Here is an 18,386-nt window from a genome sequence, read left to right on the forward strand (position 1 = left end):
TTGATTGAGGGAGGCTTTGACTCCAAAAAGTTAATACTCGACATAACCAGACACCGTTTAGCACCTGCCGGTGTCCGCGCCCATTCTCTGGGACTCTCAGGGCTGGACGGAATCATCCTACGCATCTCTCCGCTGCCAGTACCAGAGGCGCGCTCAAGCGCTGCACCTCGCTGGGCGGAGAAAGTCCTCCAAACGGAAAGAGGGGCCTGATGCAGGGCGCGAAGGAGCGCGCCTTGGCGGCGCTCTAGCCCGCGGAGGTCACTCAGCTCTCCCTAGGTGGGGTTCCTGATTGGCTGAAGGCTGTCGCTCGCACGCGCGTTTTCCGGGACGGAGGCGGCTCTAGAAAGAATACGATTTCCGGCGCAAGCTGCAGCCGTCGCGTGTGTCCGGCCAGATGGCGGCACCGCTACTGCACACGCGATTGCCCGGAGATGCGGCCGCTTCGGCCGCTGCGGTCAAGACGCTGGGCGCGTCAAGGACCGGGTAAGAAAACTCAGGACGCTTCCTTCTGCGCGTCTGGGACCAAAGCCCGGGACCGGGATTAGGGGAGCGGAGCTGAAGGGTCTGGGACAGAGCTAATGGAGTGGGGTGGGAGCAGAGGAGAGAGGGTCACTTCGGGTCCTCAAGAGTGAGCCCATGTCCCTTAGATGGGTAATAAAAGTGGGAGAAGGACTGGAAAAATGAGCCTGTTCTCTGTTCCAGAGTCCCCCTTTCTCCCCATTGGGCTCTTTCATAGCATCCCAGGCCTGGGCACTACATTCTGCTCCGTTAGTCTTCCCTCCTGCTTCTTCGACTAGATTTGGAAAGAGGTCCCTAGGCTGTTTGGATTATTAGCCAAATGCTGCCACTGATGGCAAATTGAGTCTTAAGTTTTTTTTTGAAATTTGTTTTGACACACGTTTGTTTGTTTCTAGCTCAACTCTTAAAGCCCTTAACCCCCATAAAACACTTTGGGGTTTAACTTTGAGAGTCCTTAGCGGCATGTTGTGTTTAAAAGAAGCAAACTTTGTGGAACAGTTGGCATAATGTCATTCATAATATTTTTTAAGTACCTACTTTTGCTGTTAGACGTGGGGGAGAGTTTATCAAAAGAGACAGTGTCCCTGCTCTCAACAAAGCTTACAGTCTGAGGAGGGAAAGACAGTAAATAAAATAAAGGACAATTTCAGAGAGTGGTAACTGCTGTGAAGAAATAAAACATGGTGATGGAAGGCGGGGAGGAAGAGGATGGGTGCTTTAGATTTCTGATGGGGAAGGTCTCTGACATTTGAGCTTCAACTTGAATGAAGACAAGGGCCCGAGCATGTACAAATCTGGGGAATAGCATTTCTAACAGCAGGAATAGTAAGTAAAATGGGAATCTGCTTGGCAAGTTTGAAGAACAGAAAGGACCCTGGCTGCAGTACAGTAAGTCGCTGGAGGTGAGGTCAGAGAGGTAGGCAGGGGCCAGATTAATGTAGGATCTTGAAGACCACGATAAAGAGCTTGGATATTTTATTCTTTTTTTTTTTTTTTTTTTTTGACCGTGCTGCGTGGCTTTGCGGGATCTTAGTTCCCAGACCAGGGATCGAATCTGCGCCCCTGGCAGTGAGAGCACCGAGTTCTAACCACTGGACTGCCAGGGAATTCCCTGGGTAACTTATTCTAAGTGAAGTAGGAAACCTTTGGAGAATTGAAGCAGGAGAGTAGAGTAGCATGATCTGTCTTAAGTTTTTGAAAGGTCATTAGGTCACTAAGTGAAGAATGGATTGTTGGGGGATTCAAGTGGAAGGAAGGAGGCCAGTTAGGAGGCTTTACCAGTAGTCCCACTGAATGATGTTGGTTCAGTAAATGTTATAAATTTTATTGTTCCCTGCCGTGCAGTTAATGGCTTGATAATCTTGATTCTATAGGCTTTCAGATATGCTTGCATTAGAGAATGATTTCTTCAATTCTCCCCCAAGAAAAACTGTTCGGTTTGGTGGAACTGTGACAGAAGTGTTGCTCAAGTACAAAAAGGTAAGACGTGATAATGTAAGGTTTAGTGGTGTTTCATCCCAGCTTTATTGAAATATAATTGATATATTGAGGTTTGATTTTTGCTGGTCAGAACTCAATTACAGCTATTATAGTAAAGACCAGTAAACAAAGTGGATTTTAGATATCAGTGTTGAAATCAAATGAATTTAACAATAGAGCGACAACAGCATGGTGCTGTCAGCTCAGAATTAAAGTAGTAACCCCTTTGTTTAGGTTTCACATCTTCAAATGCTTTATTTACCTAGTAGCTTTTAAAATTTTTAGCGAGTGGTAGGATAAAAAATGAATAGATCAGAGGAGTTCCTTAAGCATTGCTTTGGGACAGCAAACTAGCTCTGTTAATGGAGCTTTTTTTTTCCTGGCTTTGTTTTTGTGTTAGTTTTGAAGTGATTCTGCTGTATCTCAGTAATGGTGGGAAATGTGCATCACTGTCTGTTTCTGTATGGAACCTGCATTTATATCCATATATGTGAGTGGGTAGTGTCATAGTGTATTGACTCATGTTCAAACGTCAGTACACAAGTATACACCAGTGTACCTAAATAAGAATGGCCTGTCGTCATTTTCTTTTTTCCAGGCCCCCAGCTGCACTAATGTGAGTTTTTAATTTTTGTAGTCAGGATTTTGTAATCCACAACTGTTGTGTGAATGTTACAGTGTTCTTTTTTTTTTTGATATATATATATATGTATATATATATTTTTAGAACTTTTATTGATATACAGTTAAAAGTCCAGCTGTTGGTCTTTAACCAGAAACCCAAGCAAGGAAAAATTCATTTTTTTTTCCCTTTCTTGTTAAGGGGGAAACAAATGACTTTGAGTTGTTGAAGAACCAGCTGTCAGATCCAGAGATAAAGGTAATTAACTTTGTGTTTGATTATTAGCACAGTTGTTGCCACTTTGCAGAGACATCAGTTTGTGCTTTTGGTCCTATTCCATTCTCTAGAACTTGTTCTCTCTATGATCCTTCTTTAATGGTTCTCAGCCAGGGGCACTTTTGCCCCCAAGGGAATTTGGTGTTGAACTGGGGACATTTTTGATTGTCACAGCCGGGAGAAGGGAAGAGCACTACTGGCATCTAGTGAGTGGAAGTTAGGGATGCTGCTGACCGTCCTACAGCACACACGGCAGCCCTTCACAACAGTGAGTGACCTGGCCCCAAATGCCAGTCGCCCTGAGGGTGAGAAACCCTGCTTTAATTTTTCCTTTTTAGAACCTTTCTTCTATGCTGCGTGCAACTCTCATGTCTCTCCATTGCTAAAACAACAAAACAAAAAACCAACAAACAGTGACTTGTTTTTCAAGCTACTACTCTTTCAGTAATTTTGGAAATGGTTCAAGATATATACTTGTCATGTAGTAACAACTCAGTAAATGTTACTTCCCTTTTGTTTCTTTATTGCCCAGTTTTGGAAAGAGTAGTCTTTTACAGTGGGCAGTGGTAGTCAGATTGCCTGGGCTAAAAATCCCAACTCCTTTGTTTCCCCGTGTGTGACCTTGGCCATGTTGTTTAACTTCTCTGCCTCTGTTTTCCTCCTTGTAGAACCAGAGAAATAAGGGAAGTTCTTAAAACGTAGAGGTGTTAAGAGAATCCAATGAGTTAATATACAAGAAGCACTTAGAACAGCCTCTGACTCAGAGGACTTTGTAATCGCTAGTTGTCATTCCTGTTGGTGGTGTGCATTTTCTCACTTCTCATTCTTGTTTAAATCCACTGTTAAGTCCACTGCTATATTTACTATGACAGAGGTTACTGATGATTTTCTTATATGCTGATTGCAGTGGACTTTTTTTTCCCCAAGCCCCATAGTAATTCCTTGTAGCAATTTATACAGTTGACTACCCATTTCTTAAAACCTTTCCTTTAGGACTTCCCTGGCGGTCCAATGGTTAAGACTCCAAGCTTCCAGTGCAGGGGGTATGGGTTCGATCCCTGGTCAGGAAACTAAGATCTTATGTGCTGCAGCGAGGGCCAAAAGAACAAAATAAAATGAAAAAACAGAACAAAACAGAAAAACCCTTTCCTTTAGTTTCTTTGATCTTCTCCTCTTATCAGTTGTCTCTAATCATTCTCTTGACAGGTTCTTACATTTGGTATTGATTGGATTTCCAAACTTAACCCTTTCCTCACTTTACAGATTCCTCCTCACTTTACAGATCTCCTTATGCCCTCATGGCTCTGAAATTTATCTGTGTCCTGATAACTTCCGGATTTGCATCTATACCTCGATTGCTCTTGTGGTCTCCACACCTCTCTCTCTTTTTTTCCTTTCCTTTCCTTTTCTTTCTTTCTTAAAAATTTAATTTACTTTTTTCAAAGCATAGTTGAATTATACTTTTGTGCAGACTTGTTTCTTAATGGCCAGCCCACAGGTGTTACAGGCGCCCTGAATTTAGCATTCTCTCTCTCCCAAACCCACTTCTGCAACCTTCTTTATGTGCTTAAATGACTGATTGCTTATCTCTATCTCACATACCCTGCCCCCGGCCAATTTATCCTCAACAGTGCAGCCCAAGTCATCTCAGAAGCACATTCTAAACATGCCATTGCCCTACTTCATGCCCACTGAAAAAATAAAGGACCAGCTTTTTAGCATGGCCTGCAACAAAATTTTCAGTGTTGAGTCTCACTAGATGCTTTATTTCTTGAATTTGCCACTTCTTTTCATCTTTATGCCTCTGCATGTGCCTTTTCTTTCTGGCTGTAAGACGCCCTCTGTATCCACTTTGTTTGCTACCTGTTTGAGCATGGGCTCTGGTTACAGAGCCTCCCTCCCTTACTAGCTTTGTGACTAAGGGCAAATTATTGCATTTTAATCCCTCAGTGTCCCCAGATATAAAATGGGAACCAAAGATAGTACCTATCTCATGGAATGATTGTAAGGATTAAATAAGTTAATATATGTTAAAGTCTTATAATAGTGCCTTGCACATAGTTAGTCTTATATTAGTGTTTTTTATTATTATTACTGTGATCATAAAACTCCTACTCTTTGAGATCCAACTGAAATGTCATCTTCAGTAATGAACTTTCCCAGGTTCTGTCTGAGCACGTGGTTGTTCATTCAGTCCATGTCCCACACCGCCAGCAGATCTTTCTATCTATAATTATTGATATAAATCTGGCTCACAAGGACCTCAGTGATTTGTCTGGCCCCTCTTTGCTCCCCAGATTTTTCTGTTGGCCTGCTTGCTCACCATGTATTCCAGCCATACTGAAGCCATGCTTTTACCTGTGTAAGGTACAGAGCACCCGAGAATGCTCACTCTATTTAAAGACAGTGGAAGCATCACTTCCTCTTTAAAGCTGTCTCTGACCTGTGCCTTCTTCTGTGGGTACAGAGAACCACATTCTTTGTATTCTACTGTATTTTTTTTTTTAATTAATTAATTTATTTATTTTATTGGCTGTGTTGGGTCTTTTTTGCTGTGCGCAGGCTTTCTTTTTAGTTGCAGTGAGTGGGGGCTACTCTTCGTTGTGGTGTGCGGGCTCCTCATTGCCGTGGCTTCTCTTGTTGCGGAGCACGGGCTCTAGGCGTGTGGGCTTCAGTAGTTGCAGCACATGGGCTTAATAGTTGTGGCTCACGGGCTCTAAAGCACAGCCTCAATAGTTGTGGTGCACGGGCTTAGTTGCTCCGCGGCATGTGGGATCTTCCTGGAGCAGGGCTTGAACCTGTGTCCCCTGCATTGGCAGGCGAATTCTCAACCACTGCGCCACCTAGGAAGCCCTCTACTGTATTTTATATCCGTACATCTCCTTGGGACTTTGACATACCAAGAATCACATCAGATTTGTCTTACGTTGGTTCATAGGAGTGTTAAAATAATTTGCTTCTAATAATAGTTCGGTGCTACAGCGCCAAAGTTTCTCACTGGTTTACTTTAAAAAGTGGAGCAGTTTAAATGTCCTTATACTTTTGTTGCACTTGTTTTAGTGGAAAAGTGACAGGATAGAGCTAACTTATTTTTATTTGTGTGTAACTTAGCTTGTCTTCTCTGCTTCAGGCCTTGTTATCCTTAATGATTGTGGACATTATGAAGTTACTGTGGTGCAAATGAGTTGCCTCTTACTTTATTTTACTGCCAGGTTACTTAGGGTTTCATCAGTATATAGTCAGTGTCACTGAGGTTTGTCACATAGATAATGCAGGGGAAGCACTCACTGGTTGAGTGAACCAACCAGTGAGGAGAAGGTGGAGGGCTCCTCCATGTGGGGCAGGGCATGGTGGGAAAGTGGGCAGAGCGTTGATCTGGGCGGACAGGTTTGAACCTAGTTTTTTACTGGTTTGGTTGGGAAAATTGCTTATTAAACTTTCTTAGCCTCAGTTTCCTCAGCTGTAAAATGGGAATAACTAGTCCATTTGCATTAGGAAAAGGTTAGGATTAGGAAGAGGTGTGCACGTACAGTGTTGAGCACCGTGCCTGGCACGTGGTGTGTTCTCAATAAACAACACTTCCTATAAGTAGTCCGTTGATGTAGGTCCAGCCCTGTCTGTTAATAGCTTATCACTGCAGGTTCAACACTGTTTGTAGTTTGTTGCTGAAGGTACAACACTGTATTACTTTTGTGTCTTTATATGGCTCTTTCCCCTGCTGAGTCTTAATCAGCATTAACCATTTTCTTTCAAAAATTAGCACCCCCCCCCGCCCCCTGCTTTTTCCTTTTTTGACTGCGATGCACGGCTTGCAGGATCTTAGTTTCTCCACCAGGGATTGAATCTGTGCCTTCAGCAGTGAAAGTGCAGAATCTTAGCTACTGGACCACTAGGAAATTCCCCAAAATTAGGGGCCTTAAATTTTTCTTGTGTATGTTGTGTATATGCATGAGTACAAAAAATATCTTTATTAAATGTAACTGATATCTTATTCTTTACATGGCTTCTTTTTTGTATTTAGCAGGTTTTCCCATGTTACTGAAAGTATTATGAATAGTAATTTTATTTTCTGAAAAATATTTAATGGAGTAGTGGAACCATCATTTGTATAGAACACATTTTAATTCATTTAAACCCATTTGCAGGTTGGGTTAAGAAAAAGTTACATTTTGATGACTCTAGTTTAATCAGCTTAGACTGAATGTTGTCAACATGCTTGCAGGGCAGCATGAGTATAAAGGGGGTAGAGGTACCTATTGGTCCTTGTGGTCCTAGAATGTTTGAATCTTACAATTCTTCATTTTAAAAAAGTCCCAGGTGTGAACATTTGAGATGTTCTTACTTTTCTAGGGCAAACAGAAGTGGTAAGAATTAAGTATTGCATTTAATTCTTCTCCTGGTATATCAGTTACTATATTACTTTAAAAAAAAAAAAAGGAAAATTTATTGTAACATATTTTTCCATGTTGAAACAAATTAAGAAATTTTCATCCCAATTTTGGCTTAAGTCCAAGTTTGTGACTTTTTCCCCCTAATGTAAATATTGTTGATAGATGATCAATGCCAGATAGATATCACTTCTCTGTTATTTCAGAGGATTTGTGAGTTTGAAAGTACTTTTCTTTGTTTAACTTAAGGATGACCAGATCATTAACTGGCTGCTGGAGTTCCGTTCCTCTATCATGTACCTGACAAAAGACTTTGAGCAGCTTATTAATATTCTGTTGGTAAGTTCACCATTTGTTTCATTGACTGTTTTATGTAATTCAGTACTTTGAAAATCGTACGTATTGTATCGGTAAAATGTTTCTTTTGTCTTTCTCTCCCTCCCACCTCTAGAGATTGCAGTGGTTGAATAGAAGTCAGACAGTGGTAGAGGAGTATTTAGCTTTCCTCGGTAATCTGGTATCAGCACAGACTGTCTTCCTTAGACCATGTCTCAGCATGATTGCATCTCATTTTGTACCTCGTAAGTGGTTGCTCTTTGCTTGCTTTGATTTTTCTTTTTTCTAATATCTGTTAAAATGCTACCTTCCCACCATATTTTGGGGATTATGCCACCATGGGAGATTCCAGAATACTTACTTGGCAGCAGTTCTGGTACATGTCTTTTCCCTATAATGACCTCTGTGGAAGTGTCTAGATTCATTTGTTGCTGTGATTTTTATGAATTGTAATTTGCTTTAGTGAGCTTCTGATGAAGTCTTGGAGCTCAGGGATTTTTGGCTACTTAAACCTCCTGCCCCCACTGTAAATTTTATTGTATTAAGTTTGGACAGTGGAAAAACGGCTTTTTGTGTAGCTCTTGATTGTTTAGATCAATGTTAGAAGAATAACATATTTTCTTTTTTCCTTGAAAGCCCGCGTGGTCATTAAGGAAGGTGACATAGCTGTTTCGGACTCTGAGGATGAGGATGATAGTAAGTATGAAGGGGACAGCCGCGAAGACTGCCTCCTGCATCTCAGCGAGTGCTGCCCAGCACCAGAGGCCTGGCACCTCCAGGGCTTGTTCTCACAGGTGGCCCGCAGCAAAAGGCAGCCTTTGATGGAATCTTTTTGTTGTATTTATTGTTAATGTGCAATCAGTGGCCCTTCATGGCAGTATTTATAGTCTTCATTGATAGTCACGGAGAGAAATCTTGAGATTATTGTTTTGCTGACAGATGATTCAGTTTTGGTTAGCAGGCATTTTTAGACTTGAGATAATTTTTCAGTTTTTGGTTTTATCTTGATGTTCATACTCTCCCTTTTCACCTTGTAGATCTTCCTGCAAATTTTGACACGTGTCACAGAGCCTTACAAATAATAGCAAGATATGTCCCATCGTGAGTATACTTTGGTTGTTTATTTTGCATTGTTGTGTTTAAGTCTCAAGAAAATTATGATCGGTCAGTAGAAAGTCAGAAAGTGTTCATAGCATCAAAACTGAAGTTGTATGCTGCATGTTTTTTGTATCCTCTTGATATCCCGTCACATTCTACAAAAAATGGCATTTCAGTTCTCTATTCATTGTCTTTAATTATTTTTCAAAACTTGTATGCAGATTCTCCCCTCCAGCTTTTTACAGTGGTTGGAATTTTGCTTTTATCTTCAACAGACATAATATCCAGAACTTTTCAGTGAGAAACCCCTGTTTGTCATGCCACATGAATAAAAATTAGTTCTAAGAAAAGCTTTTAAGGTGTGTAGGGTTTTTTTTGGAGGGGTGGACTTCAAATTCCCCCAGGAAGTTTAGCAAATAAGCTGACTTTAAAAATTCAAACCTGATAATTTTTTCTCCTTTTTAAAATATAATACATATTTATAGTGGGAAATGTTTAGATTTTAAACTGAAGCTGTCTATGTTAAACTTTTGTGGCACAAGGATCCCCCTTTAATTTGCTGTTGATATCAAACTTAATAGAAGCTTATTTTTCCCTAAGTTGTTAACAGATTTTCTCTGAAGCCATTAATGCTTTATTTTCAGTTCCAATTGCTTAAGGTAGGAGTTACCGTTTGCCTCCTGTATCCATGTTTGCTTTTAGAATGGAAATGTTACCTTCCAAGAAGGTCCAGTTAACATGGATTGGTTGATTTTTTTTTTCTTTTTAAAATAGAACACCGTGGTTTCTTATGCCGATACTGGTGGACAAATTTCCATTTGTTCGAAAATCAGAGAGAACATTGGTAAGAAATCTTTTCATGGGGGAAAGGAATGGAAAAGTTGTTTTGTGAGATTTAGTTTTAGGTGAGTTTAGGTCTTTTTCTTAAAAGTTGTTTTGTCTGCTGAATTTTAAACTCAAGACTAAGAATTTGACTCAGGTTCCTTTCTTACCAAGCAACTGATGGAGTGTTCTCAGTGCCTTTTCTCTTATTCCTATGTGCAAGTCAAAGGCAGAGTCCATTTCAGAAATACCTGAATAGGCTTAATGCTTACACAGATAGGAATTACTAGGAGATAATAGTTCACTTACTACCAATTGTAAATATGCGTTATTTGAAGATGAAGGCACAGCCTTCTGTAGATGAAGTCTTAAGTTTTTTGTATAATATTTAGGTCATCTGTGTAGCTTTTAGTAACTAATAGTGGTTTCCTTCTAAATATAGATTATTTTTTTCCTAAATAAGGTATTACAGGTATTAAATAAGGAATTAATAACTTTTGCTGATATTTGTGATAGTGTGCTTCAAGTGAAATATTATTACAAATTCTATATCTCTTATGAACATAGCTGCAAAAATTCTCAACAAAATACTAGAAAATTGAACCTAACAACATATAAAAAGAATTAAGCACCATGATCAAATGAAATTTATCCTAGGAATGAAGGTTGATTTAATAACCCACAATCAATTAGTATAGTATAGTGTATCAGTAGAATAAATGATCAGTACCACACGGTCATCTCAGTAGATGGGAAAACGCCAAAACTTTTTATGACAAAAATAGAAGGGAACTTTTTCAACCTGATAAAAATTCACAGCTAACTTCATGCTCAATAGTGAAAGACTGAAGGCTTTCCCCCAAGATAAGGAACAAAACAAGGATGTTCACTTTTGCCACTTCAGGTCAGTATTATTCTAGAGGTTCTAGTTAGGCAAGAAAAAGAAAAGGCACACAGATTGGAAAGGAAGAAGTAAAACTATCTCCTCTTGCAGATGACATGATCTTATGTATAGGGAAATCCTAAGGAATCCACAAAAACACTAGAGATAATAAATGAGTTCAGTGTAGTCACAGGATGTAAGATCAGCGTACAAAAACTGGTTGTACAGGACAGTGGGGAAAAGAATAGTCTTTTCAACAGTTGGTTTGGGAACGAGTATTTTCTCATGCAGAGAATGAAATAAGACTTCTCATGCCATATACAAAATTGAACTCAAAATGGATAAAACTCTTAGAAAAAGACATTGGGGAAAATACTTGTCACCTTGGATTAAGCAACAATTTCTAGATATACCACAAGCAACCATACAAAAACCAGTTAAGTTGGATTTCATCAAAATTAAAAACTGTTGTGCTTCATAGGACACCTTCAAGAAAACGAAAAGACGACTTAAATAATTGGGAATACTTGCAAATCATATACTGGGTAAAGGCCTTGTATCTAGAATATATGTAGAGAACTCTTACTAAGTCAGTAATAAAAAGTCATGTAACCTAATTTAAAAATGGACAAAAGGTCTGAATAGGTGTTGCTCCAAAATAGACATACAGGTGGCTGATGAGCACATGAGAAACTCAACATCATTAGCCATTAGGGAAACGCAAGTCAAAACCACGAGATACTGCTTCTTACCAATTAGGATGGCTGTACTCAGAAAGATAGATAATAGCAAGTGTTGGCAAGGATGTGGAGAAACCAGAACCCACCTATGCTGCTGGTGGGAATGTAAAATGGTAAATGGAGCAGCTGCTTTGGAAAAGAGTCTTACAGTTCCTCAGAAAGGTTAAATGTAGACTTGCCATGTGACCCAGCATTTGCATTGCTGGGTATATACCCAGGAGAAATAAAAATTTATGTCCACCTAAAAACTTATGTGGATGTTCAAAGCAGCATTATTCATAGTGGCCAGACTATGGAAACCAAATGTTTAGCAGCTTATGAATAAATAGAATGTGCTGTCAATACATTGGAATACCATTCGGAAATAAACGAGAAGGGTTTACTTGCCACAACGTGAACGGACCTTAAAAACAGTATGCTAAAACACCACATGTTATAAGATTCTACTCATATGAAATATCTACATTAGGCAGATTCATAGAGAAAGTAGACCAGTGGTTACCTAGGGCTGGGAGGCAGTACATTACTAGAAGATACAAGGCTTTTTTTTAGGGTGATGAAAATGTTTTAAAATTGATTTTGGTGATGGTTATATAACTGAATATACTAAAAACGATTGAAACACTTTTTTAATTTTTAAATTTTTTATTTACTTGGCTGCATTGGGTCTTTGTTGCTGCATGAGGGCTTTCTCTAGTTGTGGCGAGCAGGGTCTACTGTTGGTTGTGGTGTGTGGGCTTCTCAGTACGGTGGCTTCTTTTGTTGTGGAGCATGGGCTCTAGGCGTGTGAGCTCAATAGTTGTGGCTCGTGGCTCATGGCTCTAGGGCGCAGGCTCAGTAGTTGTGGCACAGGGGCTTAGTTGCTCCCTGGCATTTGGGATCTTCCTGGAGCAGGGATTGAACCCGTGTCCCCTGCATTGGCAGGCGGATTCTTAACCACTGCGCCACCAGGGAAGTCCAGAATTTGTACACTTTAAATGGGCGAGTTATATGTGAATTCTATCTCAAGAAACCTGTTTTAAAAACACTGTAGGAGTATATAAATCACAAACTTAATTTACTGGGGGTAATTAAATTATGCTAATAGTATGTCTATAAATAGTATAGTTTCTATGTTGCTCAAAACATTCTCTGTTGAAATGTTTATCTTTTTATGGTTTAGGAATGTTATGTTCATAACTTACTAAGGATTAGTGTGTATTTTCCGACCTTGAGGCATGAAATTCTGGAGCTTGTTATTGAAAAGCTACTCAAGTTGGACGTAAGTATCGGATAACCTGTTTTTCTCTTTGATTTTCATTTATTAAATAATGTTATAGTAGTTATAATATTTCAAACAGTGGTAGCAACAATGGAAAGGAATCCACAGTTCCACCTTTGATTCATTTCTTGAGCATTTCTTTGAACACTGATGTGCTGGTGTTTACAGACAGTCCCGTCCCATGGTTGAGGAACAGACGTTACTTAGATAATCACGTAAATGGAAGAGTACAGTGGTGGTAGATGCTATGAATGGAGCACACACATTATGAGCTAGAAAACCTGATGTCGTCAGAAGTTGGGAAGGCATTCCTAAGGAAGTGATTGGGATTCTTTATACCTTTTTTAAAGAGGCCTGCACTAAGGTGCAGTGGGAATGAGAAAGTGGTGACACATGGAAGAAAGGTCCTTGAGACTGGATTGGAAGTGGAGGAGTAGAGGGGAGAGGACTCCTTCAAAGGCAGCTCCCTGTGGAGTGAAAGTTCAGTGTTGCTGTAACATAGTAAGAAATGTCAGGAGGAAGTTGCAGGATGATGAGTTCCATTTTGGATGGATGGAGGTGCAGGTGGGGAGCTAGATGGAGAATATTCACCAAGCAGCTGTAGCTGCAGATAGGGGACTGAGAACAAACCTGACAGGAGAGAGGAAGTGAGATCAGAAGTGGGAGGAAAACCGGGAGTCTGGACACCCACGGAGGATCTGGAGGCAGGCAGGCTTTGGTCAGCAGCATGAGCTATTGCTGCCGTTTTTAAGGAGGATGAGAAAAGCGAAGTCCTTGGGTGTGGTGTTTAGGAGGTCTTCTGTTGCTGTGGAAAGCATGGATGGTTAGGAAGTGGGGCTGCTGGAGACCCGGTGAGGGTTGTGGGGTAAAAAGGGGTTGAAGCAAGGGCGAGAGGCATGTTTCAGGGTTGGGGAGGCTTGAGGTCTGTGGACTAAGGAAATAGGAGTTGATGGGAAGAACATCGATTCTGTCGGGGGAAGGCGGTCTAGGAAGGGCCGGAGTTGGGTGGGCCAACACACGTCTCACTTGGAGTTAAGCCTCGCTGGTCAGCTGCATACATACATGCTTATGGAACATGTTAGAGTACATTTAGGAAGAAGGTCATGTATAGACACTTAAAAGGTGTGATTTGAGAGTATGTTAAACAAGATACCTGAAGGGGTATATATCAGTACCAAAATAAATATTCAATAATTCAAAATTGGTTTCATTTAATAATTTTCTCCTCGATTGATGATATGCTTATACACCCTGCATGTGTCTTGTGCGTAGTAAGAGTTGGAATAAATGTTGAGTTTGATGAAGCTATCTGATTTAGACCAACATAGCACAGTTCGTGTTGATTTTATGTAAGTATGTAGTACAAGGGGCTTGATTTATAATCTTGTAATTTCCTTCATGATCCAGACCTGTTTATAGGTTTGCATCGTGATTGTGTATTGAGTTACAGTGCTATATAGGGTGCTAACCTGGACATCTTTAAAGCGTGTATATGAGATGAATTTCAAGTCCCTGAATAATGTAGTTGTATTTTAAATGCTTTTATTCTCTCTCTCTCTTTTTTTTTTTTTCTTTTTCTTTTTCTTTGTTATAATGTAGGTGAATGCATCCCGGCAGGATATTGAAGATGCTGAGGAAACAGCAGCTCAAACTGGTAGTGGAACAGATGCCACAGAAGGCCTGTTTAATATGGTCAGCATTTATTAATGAAATCAGACATACGCAGTTCACAGTCCCAGAGGGTGGGAAGAGACAGACACCTTTTTCAAGGCTTTGGATTAAAACAGTAGTTCAGTAAACTTGAAAATGATTTCTTAAATAAGTAGTTTGCTGCTTTGTTGCTTATTAACTAGTAGAGCTTATTTCCAAGGCTTTGAATTTGGGTTTGGTGATGTATGTTTCATTTTTATTCTTCTGTTTGTTCTTTGTTTTTGTAAACCACATATTGTTTGTGAAGGAATGATAAGTAGAAAAGCATACCAGTGTAGTTTCTGAGTTTTACAAATTGTATACTTTCGTGAAGTGCTTCTCTGCCTGGGGTGATGTCTTAAGTTGGGCTCACCAGGAGGAGAGCCTGAGATGGGGATTCCTCACACCCTTGGGACAAAGGGTGTGAGGAAGCTGGAAGGGGCAGGGGAAGGAACTACGTGAGAGTTTGGTCTCAGTTGGAAAGGGGCTACAGCCTGTTTCCCCCCGCTCCCCCCAGGAGCTCTGCAGCATGAGTTGCAGGACAGAGTTAGTCCTACCTTGAGACCAGGGAGATGGTTTCTTGTGACTTCATGTCAGTCAGTTATTCTGATGGGGAGGGGGTGGGAGGAGCAAGGGCAGTTCTCTGGAGAAGGGGGGCAGATAGCAGCTGGGGGGTGGGTGCCCTCTCCGGGAAGGGAAACCTGGCACCAATAGTGGGTGCCAGGAGCTGGGGGAGATCTGTGGTGTTGGCATGGCCACATTGTAGGTGGGTCTCTAACTGAGAATCAGAGGCTGAATCTGTGGTTTCATTTTGAATTCCACAGCTGGTTCTGATTCACACCTCTGGTTGAGAGCCCCTGCCTGGAAAGGTCTCTGTATATTTTGTTTTACCTTTTATAGGAAACAGTTACCTCAGAATTTTCTCACTAAACTACTGAGTTTTTTACTTTACCTTCAAAGGATGAAGATGAGGAAACTGACCACGAAACAAAAGCTGATCTGGGAAGGCTCGATCAGATGGTCCATCCTGTAGCTGAACGCCTGGATATCCTGCTGTCTTTACTTTTGTCCTACATTAAGGATGTCTGCTATGTAGATGGTAACAACCTGTAGTAGTCACAGTAGCTGCTGCTTTGTTGAATACCTACAATGCACTGTGCTGGGTATTTTTCATATGTTAGTACCGATAGCAATCCTGTAAAAAAAGAAAAATCACTATTTTGAGTATGGGGAAGAGAAGGTTTAAAGAGATTTGTTACTTGCCAGCATGACGTAGCTCGAGAATAGTAGGACTGGGATTCAGGCTCAGCCATGTTTGTCTTCAAAGCCCTTGATGATCTTTTCAATGATTATTGTATTGAAAGCTTATATATGGAGTTTGGACAGTTTGGAGTTTGGACAGTTCTAGGTGGACCTCAAGTTCAAGACATTTAAGAAATGGTATAGTAGATGTTGATATATGGTACTTGTGGTTACGTACTGAGTTTAGTGTCTAGGTACTTTGGTTGTGCCAGGTGTTGGTACTATAGTGAACAAATTGATATACTTCTTGTCCTTACGGAATTTTTAGTCTAGAGGCTTTGCCATGAAAAAAACAGATTTTTTTCCATTTGGGTTGCTAAGATTTAAGAATGAAACTCCGCACTCAGAATAATAGGACTTTAATCTGAATTAATATGTTACTGCTTTAACTTTTTTGCTGTTATAAAAATAATACGTGTTGATTAGAGAAAATCTGGAGAATACAGGAAAGGATTTAAAAAGACAGTTTTTATGGCCACATTCCTACTATTTGGAGAACGATTATCTTCCCTTTTCACCTCTTGTGAACATTTTCTCCCACCACTCACTGTTCTTCTAAAGTAGGTATTATTTAATCATGTGAATTTAACTGGTTCCTTGTTTTTCCTCCCCTGCTTTTTTGCCATTATAATTAACAGTGTAATGAACACCCTTGTATATGTGTATCAGTTATTTGCTTGTGATCAATTTCTAGCAGCAATGTTACTGGGTCAGAGGGTTTCTGCTTCTAAATGGCAGTTTTACAGTGTGCGGCCTCACAGAGGTGTGTGTGAGATGAGGGCCTGCTTCCTTGCCAGCGCTGGGTTATAACTAAAAAGAAACTGCAAAATAAAGATGGCATTCCCCGCCAACCCTCGTAGCTTATTGCTTGCTTTCTAAAAATTTGGTAAGTGAAACTGGTAACTTGAATATAATGTCTTTATAAAACTGAAATGCCAAATTTTCTTTGTAGGTAAGATTGATAACAACAAAACAAAGGATTTATATCGGGATCTCATAACCATCTTTGACAAACTCCTGTTGCCCACCCATGCCTCTTGCCATGTGCAGTTTTTCATGTTTTACCTCTGTAGCTTTAAATTGGTGAGTATGTCATTCACATCATCATAGCTTATTTTATTCTTGCCCAGAATTTTCCCTTAAAAAATGGGGGGGTGGAGGGAGGTGTGGAGAGAGACCATGAGGTATTTCTTTGTCTTGAGCTCATTTTACTTAGTTCCCCTAATAAAATACAAGCCCCTTTCAACCCATGGAAGGAGCTGAGGGCATTGCTGCTGCCTGTCAGCTGAAGCTGTGCTCTGCAAATGTCATCCTGCACTTGGTCCACTAGGTGGTGCCCTTCCCTTTAATTCAAGCCTTTATTAAAATCTCATATGGGATATTTAACTGTTTATTTTCTTTATTCTCTTTCAGTTGATTTTAACTAGCCCAAATTAAATTTTTAATCTAGAATTTTAAAACTTTAGACTTCGTTTTTCTATTTTGAGAACAAAGCAAAACAAAAGAACACAGGACTCTTCTTTGCAACTATTTTGTAGCTTCCTAGAATAGTCCAGGAGAGTATTGGTCATGAGTAGGAAGGTCAGACTCCATCTACTCCAAAGCATGTGTTAGTAGCTTTTGAAAAGAGCTATTTGGAAGAAGTTGGAGATTGTATTTTTTATTGAAAAGAAGCGAATTGGTCTGTTTTTTCCCCCTGCAATTAGCATAATCAGTCAAATACCAGCTATATTTATTTAAATTATTTATTTATTTATTTTGGCTGCACTGGGTCTTAGTTGCGGCACGCGGATCTTCGTTGCAGCATGCGAACTCTTAGCTACGGCCTGCATGTGGGATCTAGTTTCCCGACCAGGGATAGAACCTGGGCCCTGGCAGTGAGAGCACCAAGTCCTAACTACTGGACTGCCAGGGGATTCCCACTAACAGAGTTTTAAAAATTGGTGGATCTCAAAGCTCTGTAACAAATCTATAGGGTTCCAGAGCCCTGATTCTGATGCTCAGCTAGTTTTGAGATCCATTGAATTATTTGATGCTGGGGAACACCTTTGTGTGTGTGTGTGTGTGTGTGTGTGGTTTTTTTTGTTTTATTTTTTTAATAAAAGAGTTTGACTTTCTTTAAAAAAAAATTAATTTTATTTATTTATTGGCTGTGTTGGGTCTTTGTTGCTGCACGCGGGCTTTCTCTAGTTGCTGAGAGCAGGGGCTGCTCTTCATTGCAGTGCACAGACTTCCCATTGCTGTGGCTTCTCTTGTTGTGGAGCACGGGCTCTAGGTGCGTGGGCTTCAGCAGTTGCAGTACACGTGCTCAGTAGTTGTGGCACATGGGCTTAGTTGCTCCGTGGCGTGTGGGATCTTCCTGGAGCAGGGATTGAACCCGTGTCCCCTGCATTGGCAGGTGGATTCTTAACCACTGCGCAGTCTAGGAAGTCCCACCTTTTGTTTTTAATAGTATTTTTCAAGGTGTTTAAAAATAAGAACTGATAACTGTATTCATTATTTATCTAGCAGGATAACTGAGATACTAGAACTCATATTGGTGAGTTAAAAATCTTAGGGTTCTGATAGCCAGAATACTTAAGCATTAAAAAAGGATGAGACCAACACCTTCTCTTTTTATAGGGATTCACAGAAGCATTTTTGGAACATCTCTGGAAAAAACTGCAGGATCCAAATAATCCTGCTATCATCAGGCAAGCTGCCGCAAATTATATTGGAAGCTTTTTGGCACGAGCTAAATTTATTCCTCTTATGTAAGTAACCTAATTTTCCAAGTGCTTTTCATATCTTGCTTTAAAAAGTATAGTATTGTCTCAAGTCAGAGAAATATCTGCCTTATTTTTTCAGTCTGTCTTTAAAGTGGAAAAATTTTTTCCCCCACTCTATGCAAGATGTGTATGTTTCTAAGAGGCAGTTTCAGAATAAAATGTCTCCCTTTTAAACTGTAAAACCTCACATGCGGAGCTTTCGT

General features: G+C 40.2%; 1 protein-coding gene across 3 annotated transcripts in view; it reads left to right on the forward strand.

Moving 5' to 3' along the window:
- The first annotated feature begins 373 nt into the window (after positions 1-373).
- Positions 374-18,386, forward strand: part of LOC130861487 (RNA polymerase I-specific transcription initiation factor RRN3-like) — a 28,762-nt gene continuing 10,749 nt past the window's right edge. The window contains exons 1-14 of one of the 3 annotated variants that reach the window (XM_057750423.1): positions 398-483; positions 1,944-1,998; positions 2,822-2,878; positions 3,071-3,164; positions 7,534-7,623; positions 7,736-7,865; positions 8,257-8,316; positions 8,658-8,721; positions 9,493-9,562; positions 12,326-12,424; positions 14,024-14,116; positions 15,074-15,212; positions 16,368-16,498; positions 18,038-18,168. In XM_057750423.1, coding sequence (XP_057606406.1) covers positions 3,120-3,164; positions 7,534-7,623; positions 7,736-7,865; positions 8,257-8,316; positions 8,658-8,721; positions 9,493-9,562; positions 12,326-12,424; positions 14,024-14,116; positions 15,074-15,212; positions 16,368-16,498; positions 18,038-18,168 — 1,052 coding nt within the window. In that variant the 5' untranslated portion in view covers positions 398-483; positions 1,944-1,998; positions 2,822-2,878; positions 3,071-3,119. Of the gene's footprint in view, positions 484-1,892; positions 1,999-2,821; positions 2,879-3,070; positions 3,165-7,533; positions 7,624-7,735; positions 7,866-8,256; positions 8,317-8,657; positions 8,722-9,492; positions 9,563-12,325; positions 12,425-14,023; positions 14,117-15,073; positions 15,213-16,367; positions 16,499-18,037; positions 18,169-18,386 lie in introns of all 3 variants that reach the window. The other 2 variants (XM_057750422.1, XM_057750424.1) reach the window with 2 other exon arrangements.

This window comes from Hippopotamus amphibius, chromosome 9 (assembly GCF_030028045.1).
Source record: "Hippopotamus amphibius kiboko isolate mHipAmp2 chromosome 9, mHipAmp2.hap2, whole genome shotgun sequence".
Lineage (NCBI taxonomy): Eukaryota > Metazoa > Chordata > Mammalia > Artiodactyla > Hippopotamidae > Hippopotamus > Hippopotamus amphibius.